An 18,055-nucleotide genomic window follows, 5' to 3' on the forward strand; every position below is an offset into this window, starting at 1 on the left:
TTTTTGAGTCTGGGATACCTCACTCAGGATAGTGTTTTCTATTTCCATCCATTTGCACGCAAAATTCGAGAAGTCATTGTTTTTTACTGCTGAGTAGTACTCTAATATGTATATATTCCACACTTTCTTCATCCATTCCTCCATTGAAGGGCATCTAGGTTGTTTCCAGGTTTTGGCTATTACAAACAATGCTGCTATGAACATAGTTGAACAGATACTTTTGTCATTTGATGTGGCACCAGCTCTAATTTTTTAAGGTTTGTGTGTGTGTGCCTGTGTATCATATATGTGCAGGAGTCTGTGGAGGTCAGAAGAGGCACTGAATCCCTAGAACTGGAGTTAATGATGGTTGTTACCTGCCATATGGGTGCTGAGAACCAAACCCAGGTCCTCTGCAAGAACAAGTGCTCCTGGTCATTGATCATCTCCCTGGCCCTGTTTGGAGATTTTGAAATAAAAACAAGAGAGACCCACATCATGAAGCACAAAGAAGGAGGCTGAGATTACTTGCTGAGGTGGAAGAAGCAACAACAGGCCTGCCCCTAAGAGATCTGGGAATACAGTCTCCACCCGAGGAACATGTTTACGCCAACTTTGAAACTATTTGCTTTTAAAAAAAACCAAATGAAACAACAGAGAACAAAGTGTTCTGAGGTTGTTTTTATTCCAAGAATGCTGTGAGCTGTGCCCAGAAACCACAGTTGGCACCCATTCATCCACAGCACCCACAGCAGCACCATGAGTATCAAATCCAGGGCTCCTGGGAACCCTGTCCCGGACAGTCAATATGACTGAGTCTGCCACTTAAGGGCCCAGCTAGTTGGACCCGCGCGGTCCCTCTGCATCCCCGACTTCTCTGGCAGGCAAGAAGTGAGTCTCGATGCCCCTTGAGCCCATGCTCCCGGGTCTGGGCCATTTGTTTCTTGTTGCTCTCACTGTTTCAGACAATACGTGCAGACCCCCAACACGGAAAAGGGGTCCTCCAGCCTCTCCAGTCATGGGCCTCTTCTCTGATTCCAGGTAGCCCCACTTGGAGCTCCTGTCCCCAACAGAGAGTGGCCATATCTTAGGGCCACAAGCAAAGTCACTGTCCTCTTAGGTGTGGGACCAGGCTCCAATGAGGAGGCTAGGAAGCTGCTGTGGCCTCCATGGGCTGAATCAGCAGGGTGGTAGCCTGAAGTGGGTAGTAGCGGCCCTTCCACGTTTTCCAGAAGATCCCCTTTTTACGCTGCTGCCGTTGCCGTGGGATGGAGTGGAAGTACTGTCCATTGAGATTGGAGTGGCTGCAGGTGCCAAACCACCAGCCACCTATAGGGTTAGAGCACAGAAGACGAGGTCAGAGGCTTGCACTTCCATACTGCGAGAGGACACAGCTGGCAAGAAGACGAACTTTGAATTTTAGACCTTTAGAATCCATTACATTCATTTATTCTGTGCGCATGTGCACATGCCACCATGATGTGAGGGTCAGAGGACAACTCGTGGGAGTCAGTTCTCTCCTTCCACCATGTAGGTCTTGGAGATCAAACTTAAGTCATCAGGCTTGGAGGCAAACACCTTTACTGACTGAGCCAATGCACAAGCCCTGGCTTTTTGTTTGTCTGTTTGTTTTTGAGACAGGGTGTCTTAGTCAGGTTGGCCTCAAACTCTCTAGGTAGCCAAAGATAACCTTAAACTTCCGCTCCTCCTGCGTCTACTCTGAGTGCTACTGTTACCATTGTGTGCTACTGTGCTTGGTTTATATGGTGTCGGGGATGAAACGTAGGCCTTCGCTCATGGTAGAAATGCTCTCTACCAACTCGGCTACACTATGGAGCAGGGCTTGCTGGTCCAACATTGTAATCACCACACTCAGGAGGCTGAGGCAGGGTGATAGGAAGTTTGAGGCTAACCTGTCTTTACAGACGAAACACAAGGAAGGCTGTTGTTGTGACTCAGCTGTTATAGTGCTTGCCCAGTGTGCATGAAATCATGAGATTGATCTCCAGCACCACGGGAAGGAGCCTGCTGGCACATGCCTGCTATCCAAGCACTTGGGAGGTAGAGACTGACCTTTAAAGGTCATGTTTGGCTATATAACAAGTTCAAGGCCAGCCAGAGCTATAAGAGACCCTGTGTCGAACAACTAGAACACAATCACCAGAAACTAGGTTGCAGCTCGGTGGCAGAATGCTTGGCTAACATGCACAAGACCCTGCAAATGTTCTCATTGGATTTTCACAATAACCCTGAAGAGTGGGTACCGTGAGTATGGCAACTTTAAAGACGGAAAACAGAAAACAGAAGAGGTTAATTCAGTGACTGGACCAAGGGCACACAGCAGGCAAGCAGAAAAGGGCCCCAGGGCTGATGCCCTTTAGGCCTGAATGCGGACTACAGGGAGAGTAAAATCTGCTTACCAGAGAGGCTCTTGGCACAGTTGAGGTCCCCTCGCAAGTCGTGATCTTGGTCCCAGGTAGAGAAGGGCAAGGAAAGGCCATTGGGGGAGACATTGGTGGCACCCAGCTCACTGGCTGTGGGCTCTGTGAGCTGCAGGCTGTAGGCTGTGTCCTCGCCCCCCAAGTGGACGGGAAACTGGAGCGATTTGGCATTGCCATCCCAGTCCTGGAGCTGCACAGCCATCTGGCTGCCTCGGTCCCCTGTGATGCTGTGTATCTTCTCCAGGCCCAACCAGAACTCGCCTGCATCAGAAGTCATCCTATCAGGGGGACGCTCCTTCGCCCTCCCTCCTTCCCTGACTCTGGCCTCCCGAGAACCACTGACCTTGGGGATCTCCGAAGCCATCCTTGTAGGCTTCCCAGGGCTGATTGAAGTCCACAGAGCCATTTAGTCGCCTCTGAATCACTGTCCAGCCTCCATCTGCCCAAGAAGACAAAGTCACCAGAAGTCCCTTTGCACAGGGCAGCTGACAGTCCTACCTATTTCCCAAAGCCTGAAGCCGTGTTCCAACACAACTCATCACTTCTCTCTCAGAGGGTGGGATCAGAATAGGCTTCCGTCCCAAGAACTTGCAGGTACCAGCTGCTGATGTATTTTGTTAATTTTTGTTTTGTTTTGTTTTGTTTTTTGTTTTTCGAGACAGGGTTTCTCTGTGGTTTTTTTGGAGCCTGTCCTGGAACTAGCTCTTGTAGACCAGGCTGGTCTCGAACTCACAGAGATCCGCCTGCCTCTGCCTCCCGAGTGCTGGGATTAAAGGCATGCGCCACCACCGCCCGGCCATTAATTTTTGAAATCTACCTTAGACTGGCCTAGACCATGCTTTTACAGTCAAGAATGAACTTGGACTTTTCCTATAGCCCAAGTTGTCCTTGAACTCACTATATAACCATGGGTGACCCCAAAATCCGGACTCCTGAGTAGGCTTATACTTCCACACAGCTTATGCAGGGCTGGAGATGGACTCCAGGGCTTCGGCATTCTAGGAAAGCACTTTACCAACTGAGCTACCAGCCCGTGTTTACTTAAACGAAATAGGCTGTTCTAGAACTCTCAACAATTCTCCTGCCTCAGTCTCTCAAGTATTGGAGTTATGAATACAGCCACACGGCGAGAGCTTCATCACGGAGCCCCACGTGGCTGGATGTTGTGACACCGAGGCTGTACACGGCAAGCAGGCTCCTGGGGCAGCATGTCCTACCTGAAGTCATCTCACAGTTGACCAAAAACGGCGGGGATCCCTGAGGCTGGATCTGGAAAAGTCCACTGTGCCGCTCCCCTTCTTGGAAGAGTTCCTGGCAGTCCCGGGGAGGTCCTGAAAGTAGACCAAGGCAAGACTGAAGCAGGGGAGAAGCCCCCAGAGGTTTCAGGAGACCCAGGTGGCATGAGAACCAGCCCCTTCGCCAGTCCTCCCCCTTCCCACACCCCCTCTGCTCGTAAAACCTTTCTTCCTCGAATCACATCTCCTGCCATCAATGTCGGCACACGGTCCTGATGCAAGGGATTCCCTTTCCCATCCTTTCTCTGGGCTCGAACTCTAAAAGGATGCTTTCCATTCTTCCTTTCAACCCCACTTAGACTCCCCAAAGTGAACACAGAGGTCTTCCCACTGGGGAGAAGTCATCTGGTGGTGTGTCCCTACTCCTCCCCTTGACTGGAGGTTTCCCAAGGCCACAGTAAGAACCTGAATCCACCTACAGCCTGGTCCACAGCCAGGGTTTCAATAAGACAATCATGGGGTTGGATCTGGGGCAATGCAAGATCAGAGCTCACTGGGCAAGGGGGTTCTCTGGTTGAGTTAGTAGGAGATGCTGACAGTGCCTAGATGGCACAGGGGGAGACTGAGGCTGGGGTGGGGGTAGGGTGGAACATGGCTGTCCCCACTACCAGAAGAAATGGGACAGGAATGAAGAGAGCAGGAAAAGAGGTGAGGAGGAGAAAAAGAACTTGGCCTTGACAAGGCCTCTAAACTCAGGAAGATCCGCCCCCAGCCCAACCAGGGAAAGTAGGAGAAAGGTCGCTGGGGGAGGGGCATGCGGGAACTTTCTGCCAGTCAGCTCTGTCCACACTGCCAGGAGTGGGGGCAGGCCCAGAGAGGTGGGAAAGACACTTTCCAGTCCCTTGGGCAGCTCCCTTTCCCCTACTCTCCTCTCATCCAATCGGGACAGGCACACTGCCAAGCCACCCATGTGGTCTCTATTAGGGCCAGCTGTTTGTCTCTCCAGCTCTGAACTTTCCCCTACTTGGCTAGGCTGTCTAGGAGTCCCAAACCCACAAAACCACCCTTCTGCCCTTCTCTTCCCCTACATCACCCGACCAGAACTTGTGCCTGCTGACATGGGAAAGCGACCCCGTGACCCTCACCAAGTCCAGGTACATGCCTGGGTAAAAGCCAGGGAAGGGAACATGTCTATTGCTATCCAGCGGGAAGTCAGCAAGTAGCCTAGGGTGTGAAGGGGGATATCCAAACTTTCACCTAGTTGGCTGTGGACAGCCACTGATGTCAAGCAGGGTGAGAGAATGGCTGTGAACTCACACACACACACACACACACACACACATTCCTGGGCCCCTCAGGGTGAAACCCCTGAGCTATCTCCCAGCTCCCCTGAAACTTCAGCTTTTGGGGACAGTCTTGTTAGCGAAGAAGGGTGAGGTGACCTGGCCAAGCAGGATCGGAAGTCGGGAGGGTGGCACATCTAAGAGCCCTTGACCAGTGAGCCCACAGGCATTCAATTTCAGTCTCTTTCTTATGACACCAAAGACCAGAGACACTCACTGTGCAAGCTGGTGGCATTGGGAGTCAGGCCGATGAGCTGGGCCATCTTGGGAAGCCTCTTTCCTCTTGAAGTCTTGGCCACCACATTGTCTAGGTGTGTGGGGGCCAGGAGGTCAATCTGCGACAGGACAGGAAAAGGACTGTTAGCCACATTCCACCACTGTTGGTCCCCATTTTGTTTTCCCTCTTTCCTACTCGGGCCAAGCCCTGGGGTGAGTACCTGACTCTGAAGATTTTGTATTCTCAGATTCTGCTTTGCTAGGTGTTTCTGCTGCTGGGCCACCTTCTGGAACAGTTGCTGGATTTTGTTGTTCTGAGCCTTGAGCTGTGTCTGGAGACATGCAAGACTGGTGAAGCCCTGGCTTTGTGTTTGCGACCTCCCCATGTTCACCCCCTCCTTCCATCCTTTCTCACGTTGATTCTTTGAGGTCCCTCCCTGCCCGGTTCCTGTGCACACGAATGCACATCTGAAGGGGACCCTAAAGGAGTCTAAGAAAGAGCCAGCCCCCTAGTGAGTGCACCTACCTGCAAACTCTGCAGAGTCTCAGGAGCCGCCTCGCTGTCAGGGACTCTGCCCTCAGGGTCTTTAGAAGGTGCGTCTTTCCCCTGGGGTCCCTGACAAGCGTTACCGCACGCAGTCAAGCGGCGTTCCAGTGCGCCTAGTTGCCCACGGGTGCGCTCCACGTGTTCGCGCAGTCCGTGGCCGAGTTGCAGCAGCCCGTGAGCCAGCAAGTTCATCTCATCCCAGGACGCGAAGCGCGGCGGTTCTGGCTGTGCAGGGCGACCCTGCACGCTCAACAGCCCCGCGGTAGCTGCGCACAGCACCAGGGCTGCGCTTGCGGTTGGAGCACAGCGCATGATTCCCGGGGGTGACCTTGGGTGCGGCGATGCTAGGACTTCTGAACGCAGGGGTTCGAGACCCAGTAGCTGGAATTCTGGGGCAGTCGGTTTAGGCTTAGACTTGCTGCGTTGCAGAAGAGGGCCTGGAGCTCCCAGTCGATCAGCTTTTCCCGGTTGCACCCAACGCCCCATTTTATAAAGCGGTGTGGGAGTGGGAGGGAGATCCTCGGAGGCGGGGCCCTGGGAGTGCCGAGGGCGGGGCAAGCGGCCAAGTGTCGGGGTGCTAGGTGCCACAGGCCGGGTAGTTACGAGGTACTTGTGCGTGTACGTGCATGCGCGTGCGCGCGCGCGCGCGTGTGTATGGGGTGAAGAATCCTTGGGGATGCCTGCTTGATCTCCCCCCCCCATGCGCGACGTGAACGACCCTGCACTGCATGGTCCACTCTTAAGCCCGGAAGTTCTCCGCCGTAGCCCCGCATCCCGCTCCCCGCCCGGTTCAATGGAGGAAAGGGCGTACAAGTCAATCAGGACGTGGATGTCTTCTTGATTGACCCCTTCCCAAGTCAGAAGCGGAGTGGGGCAGAGTTACGTGGCAGAAGGGTTTCTCCCTGGTGGGCTGAGTTCAGATGGCAAGGGGGGGGGAGTTACAGAACCTTGCCCCTCCCTCTTGGAGGCTTCCTGAGATCTGCAATCTCCAGATCAGGTTAGAACCCTTGCCCCCCACCTCTCTTCCACTGTTCTCCCACGCTCCTTCCGGCTCTTGTGAGGGTCACTAACACCCTTGTTCAATTAGTCGTCTCTTCCTGTCCAAATTGTCACTGCTGTTATTGCTGGGACTTCTACCTACTTCGTACAGATTACAATTCTAGGCCTCTTCCAGTTGCCTGTCCTTCACCTGGGTGTCCCGGAATCTACCTGCATTAAAGCAGGAACGGTGCCTGAGCCCAGGCCTGTCATCCCAGCTTTGGGGCAAGTAGCATAAGGGTGTGCAATTCAACTACAGGGCAAGTTTGAATCAGTCTGGGCTACTTGTCACCAGGTCTCCAAACAACAGTAACAACAAAACCGTCAATAATATGCCCTAAATCGTGCCTGCTTAGTAAACTCCAGATCAGTCAAGGCTGAAACAACAAGACCTTGTTTGAAAAAACAAAACAAAACAAAAAACAATTCACAGTGGTACATCCTTTTAATCCCAGCACCCCAGAGGCAGAAGCAGTTGGTGGGAGCTCTTATGAGTTTGAAGTTACATAGTGAAGTTCCAGGAAAGCCAAGGGAACTTTGTCACAAAGCAACAAAATAGAGGCTGGAGAGATGGCTCAGTGGTTAAGAACACTGGCTGCTCTTTCAGAGGTCCTGAGTTCAATACCCAGCACCCACATGGTGGCACACAGCCATCTCTTGTGGGATCTGATGCCATATTCTGGCATAAAAACAGACATGCAGATAAAGCACTCATATACATAAAGTAAATCTTTAAAACCAATAGAGGAGCTGAATAACTAACTTAGCAATAAGACCCAAGTCCAACAGCTCATGGTCACCTGTAACTCTAGCTCCAGAAGACATGACTCCTCTGACCTCATTGGGCACTTACACACACATACAAATAAAAAATTTAAAAACCAGCTGGGCAGCCGGGCGGTGGTGGCGTACGCCTTTAATCCCAGCACTCGGGAGGCAGAGGCAGGCGGATCTCTGTGAGTTCAAGGCCAGCCTGGTCTACAGAGCTAGTTCCAGGACAGGCACCAAAGCTACAGAGAAACCCTGTCTCAAAAAACCAAAAAAAAAAAAAAAAAAAAAAACCAAAAAACAGCTGGGCAGTGGTGGCTGCTAATGCCTTTAATCCTACCACTCAGGGAGGCAGAGGCAGGCGGAGCTATATGAGTTCAAGGCTAGCCTGGCCTACAAAGTGAGCTCCAGGACAGCCAGAGACACACAGAGAAACCCTGTCTCAGAAAACCAAAAAATAAATAAATATTAAAAAAACAAACAACCTAGGGGACATCAAGCAAGGATTGCTTCCACATTCATTCACTCTTTCCACAAAGCGTAGACCCTGCACTGAGTTCCTTAGTTTCTGGACAAACCCTAACACTGAGCAGGGCCGAGGGGGACAAGGTTGAGACAAAGGAGGACCTGGATGAGGCTGAAACCTTTCCCTGTTTATGCACATGGCTAAGTTTTCATTCAACAAGTTTGCATGGGCGTCTCCTTCCCTGCTAGGAAGAGGAGGGCACAGAAAACCTGCCTGCCGAGAAGACCCTTGGGGCACACTGACTGAAAAACCCCCAAGTTGAGTCAGCAGGGCTGTCTGTGAGCCAGCAGCAAACCTCCGGAATCTGAAACTGCATGCCCCAAGGCTGACGTACAGGCCACTGCTTGTACTCTTGACCAGCTGGGCCACTTGCCAGGGTGACTGGTCGCCGCAGCAGTGACGGGCAGACAGGAAGAGCGGGCAGGAAACCCTCAACAAAGAATGAATTCACACGTCCACCATCTGTCCACCCCAGGCATCCTCTGGGTGCAGGACATAGCTTTTCCAAGCTAGCCTATAAAGAGAAAAACCACCACGCTGGGTGTCGTGGTGCACGTCTGTCAGCACTTAGAGGATGGTAACAAGAGGGTCAGGCTGTCAAGGTCGGCCTGGGCTACATGAGGAGAACCTGTGTCAAAAAACGTGGCTCAGTGGGTCAAGATGACTAAGTCTAAAGATGATCTGAGTTCAGTCCCTGGAACCCACATATTGGAAGGAGAGAAAAGTGTAGCACAATTAATAAAAACCCAGAGACAGAGTTTAACTTGAAGGTCAGAAAAACAAAACAGCCAGCGACTGGCTCTTACCTCTACCTCAGTCCGAAATGGCGATCCTTCCTCCAGGTATCCTCAGAATGTGTTGAGACCTGTCTCTCCCCCCACCCCCATTTTATATTCCTTTCTAGTGCTGGAATTAAAGGCGTGCACCACCACCATCCGGCCTCTATCGCTAACCAGTATGGTTACTGGGATTAAAGGTGTGTGCCATGACTGACCAGCGTGGTTGTTTTCCTCTCTGATCTTCAGGCAAGCTTTATTAAAATTCAAATGAAATATCACTACAGAAAGGACTCCCAAAAGTTATCCTCTGACCTCAGCAAGTTTTCTGTGGCATGTGCATACACAATACAAGTAAAATAATAAAGAAGAGAGGAAAAGAAGGAGGGAGAAGACAGAGACATAGGGAATAGGGGAGGGGAAGAAACAGGGAGTGGAGAGATGGCTTAGCAGCTAAGGAGCATGCCCTAGCAGAGGATGAGCCGGCTTCCCAATCCCCACATTAGGCTCATGGCTGTCTCAGACTTCAGTCTCAGGATACCCAGTGCCCTCCTCTGACCTCTTCAGGATCCTACACACATGTGCACATAACCAAGCACATAATTAAAAGTAAAATAAAATCTTGGGGGCTGGAGACATGGCTCAGTGATTTAGAACAGAATTTACCATTCTTGTAGAGGACCTGGATTTGGGTCCCACCCCCCAGTGAGTCACGTCCATCTGCAACTCCAGTTCCAGGGTATCCAGTGCTCTCTTCTCAGATCTCCAGGGGCACCAAGGACACACATAGAACACATACATATGTGCAAGCAAAACACTAATACATATTAAATAAGTCCTAAAACTTTGAAAATACAAAAAAAAAAAAATCAAGGAATCCAGCAACTACTTTGCTCATCTGACAGTCTTGGGTGGTGTGTGTGTCTTCAGGCTAACATATGTATTGGCGTGTGTATGTGCAGGAGAGCACGCTCTTGTGTGTGCATGTGTATGAGTGAAGCTGATGCTGTCTTCTTTGTTGCTCTCTGATTTTTGAGGCTGGGTATCTTCTTGGACCTGAACGTAATTAGCTTGCCCTAGGGATCTCCCATTTCTGCTTCCCGTGCGCTGAGATTACAGGATGATACCATGTCTGCCCAGCTTTTATGTAGGTTCTCAGAATCAATTTTATTCCTTGCACTTGTGGGACAAGTAACTAATCACACCTTTCTTTCTTTTCTTTCTTTCTTTCTTTCTTTCTTTCTTTCTTTCTTTCTTTCTTTCTTTTTTGGTTTTTCGAGACAGGGTTTTGGATCTAGCTCTGTAGACCAGGCTGACCTTGAACTCACAATAATTCGCCTGTCTCTGCCTTCCTAGTGCTGGAATTAAAGGCGTGTACCACCACTACTACCCGGCTCTCCATATAATTTTTTACGGACTTTTCAGTACCATGCTTCAGAGAGCACAGCACTCTGAAGACTTGGAGGCACCTGATGGGTAAAACCATTGCACAACACTCCTGTCCTCTAGGGAACTGGAGCTGGCTCTGGCTTTCATCCTAAAAATTTCTTTCTGGAATGTGCTCTCTTACCCAGCCACTGCAGTCACTCTGTAGGCACCTACTGTGTGCTGGCAGTGTGCGAGGGCCATGTCATTGTGCGTGTCCTGGTCTTCATACACTCCCAGCTTTGTTTTGGGGCTTTAATCTGAGGATACAGCTCATGTTAACACTATTACCTAACATGTCTGAGGCCTGGGATGATGCTCCTAGCATGTCAACAAAAGTGACATCTGTGTTTGGCCTGGGGATATAGCTTAGTGGTAGAGCACTTGCCTAGCTTTGAGACCCTAGGTTTACTTATAGTATTGCAACCAATCGGCAAACAGCTATAGAAAGGTGGTACAGACCGTTGTGATGATTAGTATTAGTCGTCAGCTCGACAAGAGTTAGAATTACTGTGGGTGGCATATCCCCTGGACAGGGAATCCTGGGTAAGAGTGGAGAACAAGGCTGGAAAGATTCCTCAACAGGTAAGAACACTTTTTGCTCCTGCAGAGGAACAGGGCTCGGTTCCTAGCACACACATGGCAGCTCACAACCATCTGTGACTCCAATTATAGGGGATTTCATGCTCTTTTCTGATTTCCTTGGGCACCAGGCATACACATGACACATGCACACATAAATGCCCATACATTAATAAGATAAATCTAAACTATAGAAACGTGAAAATAGGATCGTCCCTACCGCGCTTCATCCCTCGCCCTCTGCTCCCTTGCTTCTTTGATGCGGACAGCGTGTGACTAGCTGCCTGATGTTGTGACTTCCCCCAGCATGATGGACTTCAGCCTTAAACTGTGAGCTGAAATAAATCCTTCCCCCTAAAGTTTCTTTTGACATGAAAAGCAAAACAAAAACAAAGACATTGTAATTCCAAGATTTAGGAGGTTTATGCAAAAGGATCACAAATTCAAGGCTGGCCTAGGTTACATAGTAGGTATGAGGCCAATTTGGTTGACATATGAGACCCCGTTTTAAAAAGAAAAACCAGGGGCTGAGGAGAGGAGTCAGTGGAAAAAGCGCTTACCACACAGATATAAGGATCAAAGTTTGGAATCCCAGCACCCAAGTAAATGCAGAGCTGACATGGTGCCTGCCCTCAAGAGTCAGGGACAGAGGATCTGCAGAGCAAGCTAACTAGTTAGACTAGCCTAACTGACTAGCTAGGCTCCACCTGAGAGACCCTGCCTCCATAGATAAGGTGGAGGGAGAGCGAGAAAGACACACGCCAACTTCCTTTGGCCTCCACAGCGTATATACACACATTCACTCACCCCACACAAACACGCACAGTCACACACATTCAAACACGCACATACACAACCCAAACGGGGCGTGCAACCTGTAACCCAGCATGCTGGAGATGGATGCTGGAGAATCAGGAATTCAAGGTCAGGCTGGTGAAAGTGCTTGCCACGTAAGCCTGGCAACCTGATTCTGATCCCCAGTGACCCATGTAAAACAACAAGGACTTATTCCTCAAGTCTGTCCTCTGGCCTCCACACATGGCTAGTGGCCTGCACACTCCCTATCCTCTGCCACACACACACAGAGACACGAACACAACAACCCTCAGATACACACACACGGACACATGCATACACACAGAGACACACATACACAGAAGCCCTCAAATACACACAGACACATGCATACACACAGAGAGACACAAACACACATACATGAATACACACAGAGATACACACATACACAGCAGCCCTCAAATACACACACACACATGCATACACACACGCATACACACACAGAGACACAAACACACATACACATATGAATACAGAGACATAGACACGTAGATACACACAGACACATATATACACAAAGACAGATACATACACAGATGCACACACAGACACACACAGACACATACAAACATACATAAACACACAACACTAAATTAATGTTTTAGCTGGGTGGTGGTGGTGCACCTTTAATCCCAGCACTCAGGAGGCAAAGGTAGGAAGATTTCTGTGAGTTCAAGGCCAGCCTGGTCTACACAAGCTAGTTCCAGGACAGTTAGGGCTGTTACTCGGAGAAACCCTGTCTCAAAATTAACATTTTAAATGCACAGCCGGGCGGTGGTGGCGCACGCCTTTAATCCCAGCACTTGGGAGGCAGAGGCAGGCGGATCTCTGTGAGTTCGAGACCAGCCTGGTCTACAAAGGGAGTTCCAGGACAGGCTCCAAAGCTACAGAGAAACCCTGTCTCGAAAAACCAAATAAAAAAAAAAAGAAAAAAAAAAAAAAAGGAAATCAACATTTTAAATGCACACACACCAAAATACAAAAAATGAAAATAACAACAATAAAACCTGGGTGGATTGAGGGTGGAGCTCAGTTGATAGAAGCTTAGCATTCCTGAAGTCCTGGATTCCCTCCCCAGCACAACAGAAACTGGGCATGGTGGCGCATGCCTGTGATCCTGGCACTTAGGTTCTGCAGGCATGAGTATCGGGAGTTCAAAGTTATCCGTAGCTACATGGTCAGTTTGAGGCAATTCTGAGTTATGTGAGAAAAAACAAAAATTGGAGATAAAGTTCAACCGTGGTGCACTTCCCTGACAGGCACAAGACCCTAGGTTTTATTTCCAGCATTAACAGGAAGCGAGGAAGGAAAGGAGGCAGGCAGGGAGGGAGGGAGGCAGAAAAGGAAGACCAGAGACTGACTTGCCATCAGGAAAGGAAGCAGACAGATGCCTGTCCTTTGTTGCTAGAATGTAGCAGCAGAATGAAGGAGAATAATTCCTGCCTTCAAAAACTGTCAGCACCAGGAAGGACATGGTGTCGTGAATTCTGTTTTCCCGTCTTTGATCATGGAGACTTCTGGAAGATGGGTTAGGAGGAAAGGAACTGATCTCTGGTGCAGGGGATGCTCATAATAAACCCAGCAGCCAAGCCCTGCTGTGCGCTTCATATACTCAAGTGATTATATATTCACTTCATCCTAGCAACAGCTCCATGGGAGGCAGATGTTGTAATTATTCCACTTTACAGACGATGACAGGATGAAAGAGAGGCTGTGTATCTGTCCAACTTCACACAATTGTCTAGACAGAGCTAGGATTTGAAGTCTGGCTGTCTGACTCACAGCTGTGCTAAAGCGGCCACAATAGCTTGCTAAAGATACATAATTCAAACTGGGGGTGGAGTTCAGAGGCAGTGTACTTGCCTAGCGCATGCAAGACACTGGGTTTCATCCCTAGTACTACAAAAACAACAATTATAAAGAGTGGTTTTCATTTCTTGATATTTACATCCTCATTGAATCAATCCCTTCTATAAGACAAGGTGTGTGGCTTTCTGAGGTTAATTTTCATCGTCAACTTGGTATAGTATACAATCATCCCTGAAAGGAAGTCTCAATGAGAAATAGTCCAGATGTAGGTCAGGTTGGTTTGTGGGGGATTGTCTTGATTGTGTTAGTTGCTGTGGGAAGAAACAGCCCACTGAGGGTGGCCCCGGTCCCTAGGCAGGAAATCTTGGGCTGTCCCAGTATTTGGGAGGCAGAGGCTTACACAGGGAGCTCTAGGCCAGTCTATCTTAAAACAACAGAAAAGAGAAAGCACGGAGAAAGGGGGCTGAGAAGCCACGCACACATGTATTCATCTTTCTCCTCTCGGTCACTGACCAGTGAGCTCTGACTGTGGGTGTGGCTGACTGCTTCATTTCCTCCCAGCAATGGACCTAAACAAGGCCTTTCTCTCGTAAAGTTGCTTTTGTCAGGGTATTTTTATCACAGCAACCGGAAATAAAACTAGGACATGATATTGGTAATAAACAATTATATGGTGGGCTGGAGGTCTAGCTCGATTGGCAGAATGCTTGCCAAGTAAGCACTTCATGAAAAAGGAGAGAAAAGAAAAAACAGCAGCTGGGTGTGGTGGTGCACTCCTGAAATCCCAGCGCTTGAGAGGTGGAGGCAGAACCCTCGGAGCTAAAGGTCAGCACTGGAGAGGCGGGGACAGAGCCCTCGGCTAAAGGTCAGCACTGGAGAGGCGGGGACAGAGCCCTCGGAGCTAAAGGTCAGCACTGGAGAGGCGGGGACAGAGCCCTCAGGGGCTAAAGGCCATCCTTAGGTAGGTGGAGATTTAGGCTAACCAGGGCTACATGAGGTCCTGTCTCAAACTCCTCACCCATTTTTTGCCGCAATGAAATTTTTGTGGATTTATTTTTATTTTTATGTGTATGGGTGTTTGCCTGCGTGGATGTCTGTGCACCGTGTGCGTGTCCAATGTCTACTGAGACGGAAAGAGAGTGTTAGATTCTCTGAAACTAGAATTACAGATGGTTGTTAGCTGCCATGTGAGTGCTGGGAACCGAACCTGGGTCCTTTGTGAAAGGCCATATCTTCTGCTCTCAGATGAACTCTTAAAAGGCCAATAAGAAGTGACTGCTCAGGGCTTTGCTTTGGAGTCTTAAAAACTAGTGAATGTATTTACTGCTGCCTAACTATGTACAGATGGTCAGCTTCTCAGGTCCAACCTAAAGGGTATGAGATCTTACTTTTGGATGGATGTATTGGGGGAATTAAATATATTTTAAGATTTTGTTTATTTTATGGTGTATGAGCATTCAGCCTGCATATGTCTGTGCACATGGACTGGCCTCAGGGGCCAGAAGAAAGCAATGGATCTCCTGGAGTTGCAGTTACAGACTATCATTTGGAAGAGTAGCCAGTGCTTTAACCTGTGAAAGTCTCTCCAGCCCCTTAGCTGTATATATTTTTTCTTTTTCTTTTTCTTTTTTTTGGGGGGGGGGGGTTTGAGACAGGGTTTCTCTGTGGTTTTGGAGCCTGTCCTAGAACTAGCTCTTGTAGCCCAGGCTGGCCTCAAACTCACAGAGATCCACCTGCCTCTGCCTCGGGAGTGCTGGAATTAAAGGCGTGCGCCACCACCGCCCGGCCGTAACTGTATTCTTCATCGTGTGGTCTAGGCTGGCCTTTGCCTTTTGTTATACTGTGAGGATGACCTTTAACCCTTGGTCTTCCTGCCTCCCCCTCCAGAGTGCTGGGATGACTGGCATGCAATCCTACACTTGGTTTTATGCAGTGCTGGGGACTGAACACAGGGTTTTGTTCTTGCCAAACAAATATTCTACTAACTGAGCCACATCTCTTAAATTCATTTTTAAAAAAATTATGCTTCCTTTGCAAGTGTGGCAGCAGTGCCTACATGCTGCGTTCTAAGAGTGGAGATCAAAAGCAACATGTGGTAGGTGGTCCTCTCCTGCACCTCCTGCATGCAGCAGGAGATGGAATTCAGGTCTTGAAACTTGGTGGCGATTACTTTTAACTGCTAAGCTTTCTTGCCAGCTCTTCAAAGCATTCTTTTAAAAAATTTACATTTGGGCCTGAAGAGATGGCTCAGTAGTTCAGAGCACTGACTGTTCCTCCAGACATCCCAGATTCAATCCCCAGGACCCATATGATGGCTCACAACCATGTTTAACTAAAATTTTAGGGGATCCAGCACCCTCCTCTGGCCTTCCGGGGTACCAGACATACACGTAGGCAAATCATCCATACACGTACATTGAAAACATTTTAAAATTACATTTAGTTTATTTGTGTGTGTGCACACCCTTGAAGATCAGAAGACAACCTGTCGGACCTGATCTCTCCTTCTACTGTGTAGAGTTTGGGAATAAAACTCAGGCAGTCAGGCTTGGTGCCAAATGCCTTTACCCACTGAGCCATCTTTTTAGTCCTTCGTGTTTTATTTAATTTCTTTTCAGTTCAGGATATGTGTATTTTACACTATACAAATAACATCAGAGGCTGCATTTTTCACTTTAATAAGGAAAAAAATGATTTCGATCATGATTCTGATCCAAGACAGAGGGCACATATCTGACCGTACATCCTCCTTGCCTGCCGCAAGGTTTTGCGTAAGAGGATTTAGCATGGTTGTGCATCCTTTGGTCTTACTTCTCAGTCACAAGTGTCCAGGCACCAGGAACCTACTGACGGCCTTATGTAACCCTAATCTCTCAGCGTCTGCACGCAGGACCGGGGCTATGTCTTTGCTACTCCAGTGCTTGTGTAGCAAGCACAAAGCCTTGGGTCTGACTGCTGGCACTGGAACAAAAACAGGTGCAGAATTCCATGCCTGTTGTCCGAGAACTCAGGAGTTGGAGTCAAGGAGATCAGGAGTCAAGGTCATCCTCAGACACACAGCCAGTTTAAGACGAACCTCTACAACATGAGATCTTGTCTCAAGAAAAGAAGCTTTTGCAGTCAACACCTCAGTATTTCTAGCAGGAGAATTAACTTCAACTCATGAACCCTTGGGGACACACTCAAGCCATTTTTGAACGACACCGATGAATTTTTCAGGATATTACTCCATTGTAAATAGGTTAAAAAAAAACAAAAAAACCCTTGTACTTTAAAGTGGTAATAATAATAATAATAATAATAATAATAATAATAAAAGGCTGACCGTAGTGGCACGCGCCTTTAACCCCAGCACTCAGGAGGAGGCAAAGGCAAGAGGACCTCTATGAGTTCAAGGTCAGTTTGGCCTACAGAGAGAATTTCAGGACAGCCAGTGGTTTTGTTTGTTTGTTTGTTTGTTTTGTTTTTCGAGACAGGGTTTCTCTGTAGCTTTGGAGCCTGTCCTGGAACTAGCTCTTGTAGACCAGGCTGGCCTCGAACTCACAGAGACCTGCCTGCCTCTGTCTCCCGAGTGCTGGGATTAAAGACGTGCGCCACCACTGCCCGGTCTCACATATAAGTCTTAAACAAAAAGTTCATAGCTGGCCTCACCTGGGCCCCAGCATGCCCCAGTAGGCCAGGAGTCTGAGGTAGGGTGATTATAAAATAAATCCAAGGTCTGCCCAGGCTACAGAGTGAATTATGGCCAGTCTGGGCAACTGTCTTAGTCACTGTTCTATTGCTGTGAAGAGACAGCATGAATGACTCAAAGAATGTGTTTAACTGGGGGTCTGCTTACAGTTTCAGAGCACATTATTGTCATGGCAGGGAGCCTGGTAGGATGCTTGGGGAGGGAGGGAAGAAGGGAGGGAGGGATGCAGGGAGGGAGGGAGGGAGAGGGAGGCAGGGAAGGAGGGAGGGAGGGAGAGGGAGGCAGGGAGGGAGGGAGGGAGAGAGAGGCTGGGCTGGACCCGAACTTTTGAAACCTCAAAGTCCACCCTCAGGGGCACACTTCCTTTAGTAAGACCACACCTCCTAGTCATTCTAATCCTTTCAAAGAATTCCACTTCCTGGTATTCAAATATATGAGCCTACGGAGGCCATTCTTACTCAAACCGTCATAGCACTTAGATCCTGTCTCCAAATAAAAAAGTGGTCTGGGAATGTAGCTCAGTAGTAGGGTGGTTGAGAATCAAGGCTCAATCCCCAAATAAAGAAACATTCACAAGGGCTGGAGAGATGGCTCAGAGGTTAAGAACACTGGCTGCTCTTCAGAAGGTCCTGAGTTCAATTCCCAGCAACCACATGGTGGCTCACAACCATCTGTAATGAGATCTGGTGCCCTCTTCTGGCCTGCAGTCATACATGGAGTCTGAACACTGTGTACATAATAAATAAATCTTTAAAAAAAAAAAAAAGAAACATTCACAAAAGTCAGGAATGGGCCTCTTGACTAGTTTAGTAGAGTACTTGCCT

General features: G+C 48.9%; 1 protein-coding gene across 1 annotated transcript; it reads right to left on the reverse strand.

Annotated features, from left to right (window-relative positions):
- Positions 1-655: 655 nt before the first annotated feature.
- Positions 656-6,239, reverse strand: Angptl4 (angiopoietin like 4). The gene is made up of 7 exons (XM_057772510.1): positions 5,741-6,239; positions 5,436-5,546; positions 5,216-5,333; positions 3,638-3,751; positions 2,764-2,859; positions 2,400-2,681; positions 656-1,308 (listed from the first exon to the last, which is right to left on the reverse strand). Exons 1-7 carry the CDS (start codon positions 6,071-6,073, stop codon positions 1,127-1,129), a joined length of 1,236 nt encoding a protein of 411 aa, XP_057628493.1. The 5' UTR covers positions 6,074-6,239; the 3' UTR covers positions 656-1,126.
- Positions 6,240-18,055: the final 11,816 nt, after the last annotated feature.

This window comes from Chionomys nivalis, chromosome 6 (assembly GCF_950005125.1).
Source record: "Chionomys nivalis chromosome 6, mChiNiv1.1, whole genome shotgun sequence".
Taxonomy (NCBI): domain Eukaryota; kingdom Metazoa; phylum Chordata; class Mammalia; order Rodentia; family Cricetidae; genus Chionomys; species Chionomys nivalis.

Excerpts from the sequence above, each read along its gene's own strand:
- Angptl4 (XM_057772510.1), bottom strand. The coding sequence starts at position 6,073 with ATGCGCTGTGCTCCAACCGCAAGCGCAGCCCTGGTGCTGTGCGCAGCT. Across the intron at positions 5,334-5,435 it reads TACAAAATCTTCAGAGTCAG|ATTGACCTCCTGGCCCCCAC; the intron begins GTACTCACCCCA and ends GTCCTGTCGCAG. Across the intron at positions 2,682-2,763 it reads TGGCTTCGGAGATCCCCAAG|GCGAGTTCTGGTTGGGCCTG; the intron begins GTCAGTGGTTCT and ends CTTCTGATGCAG.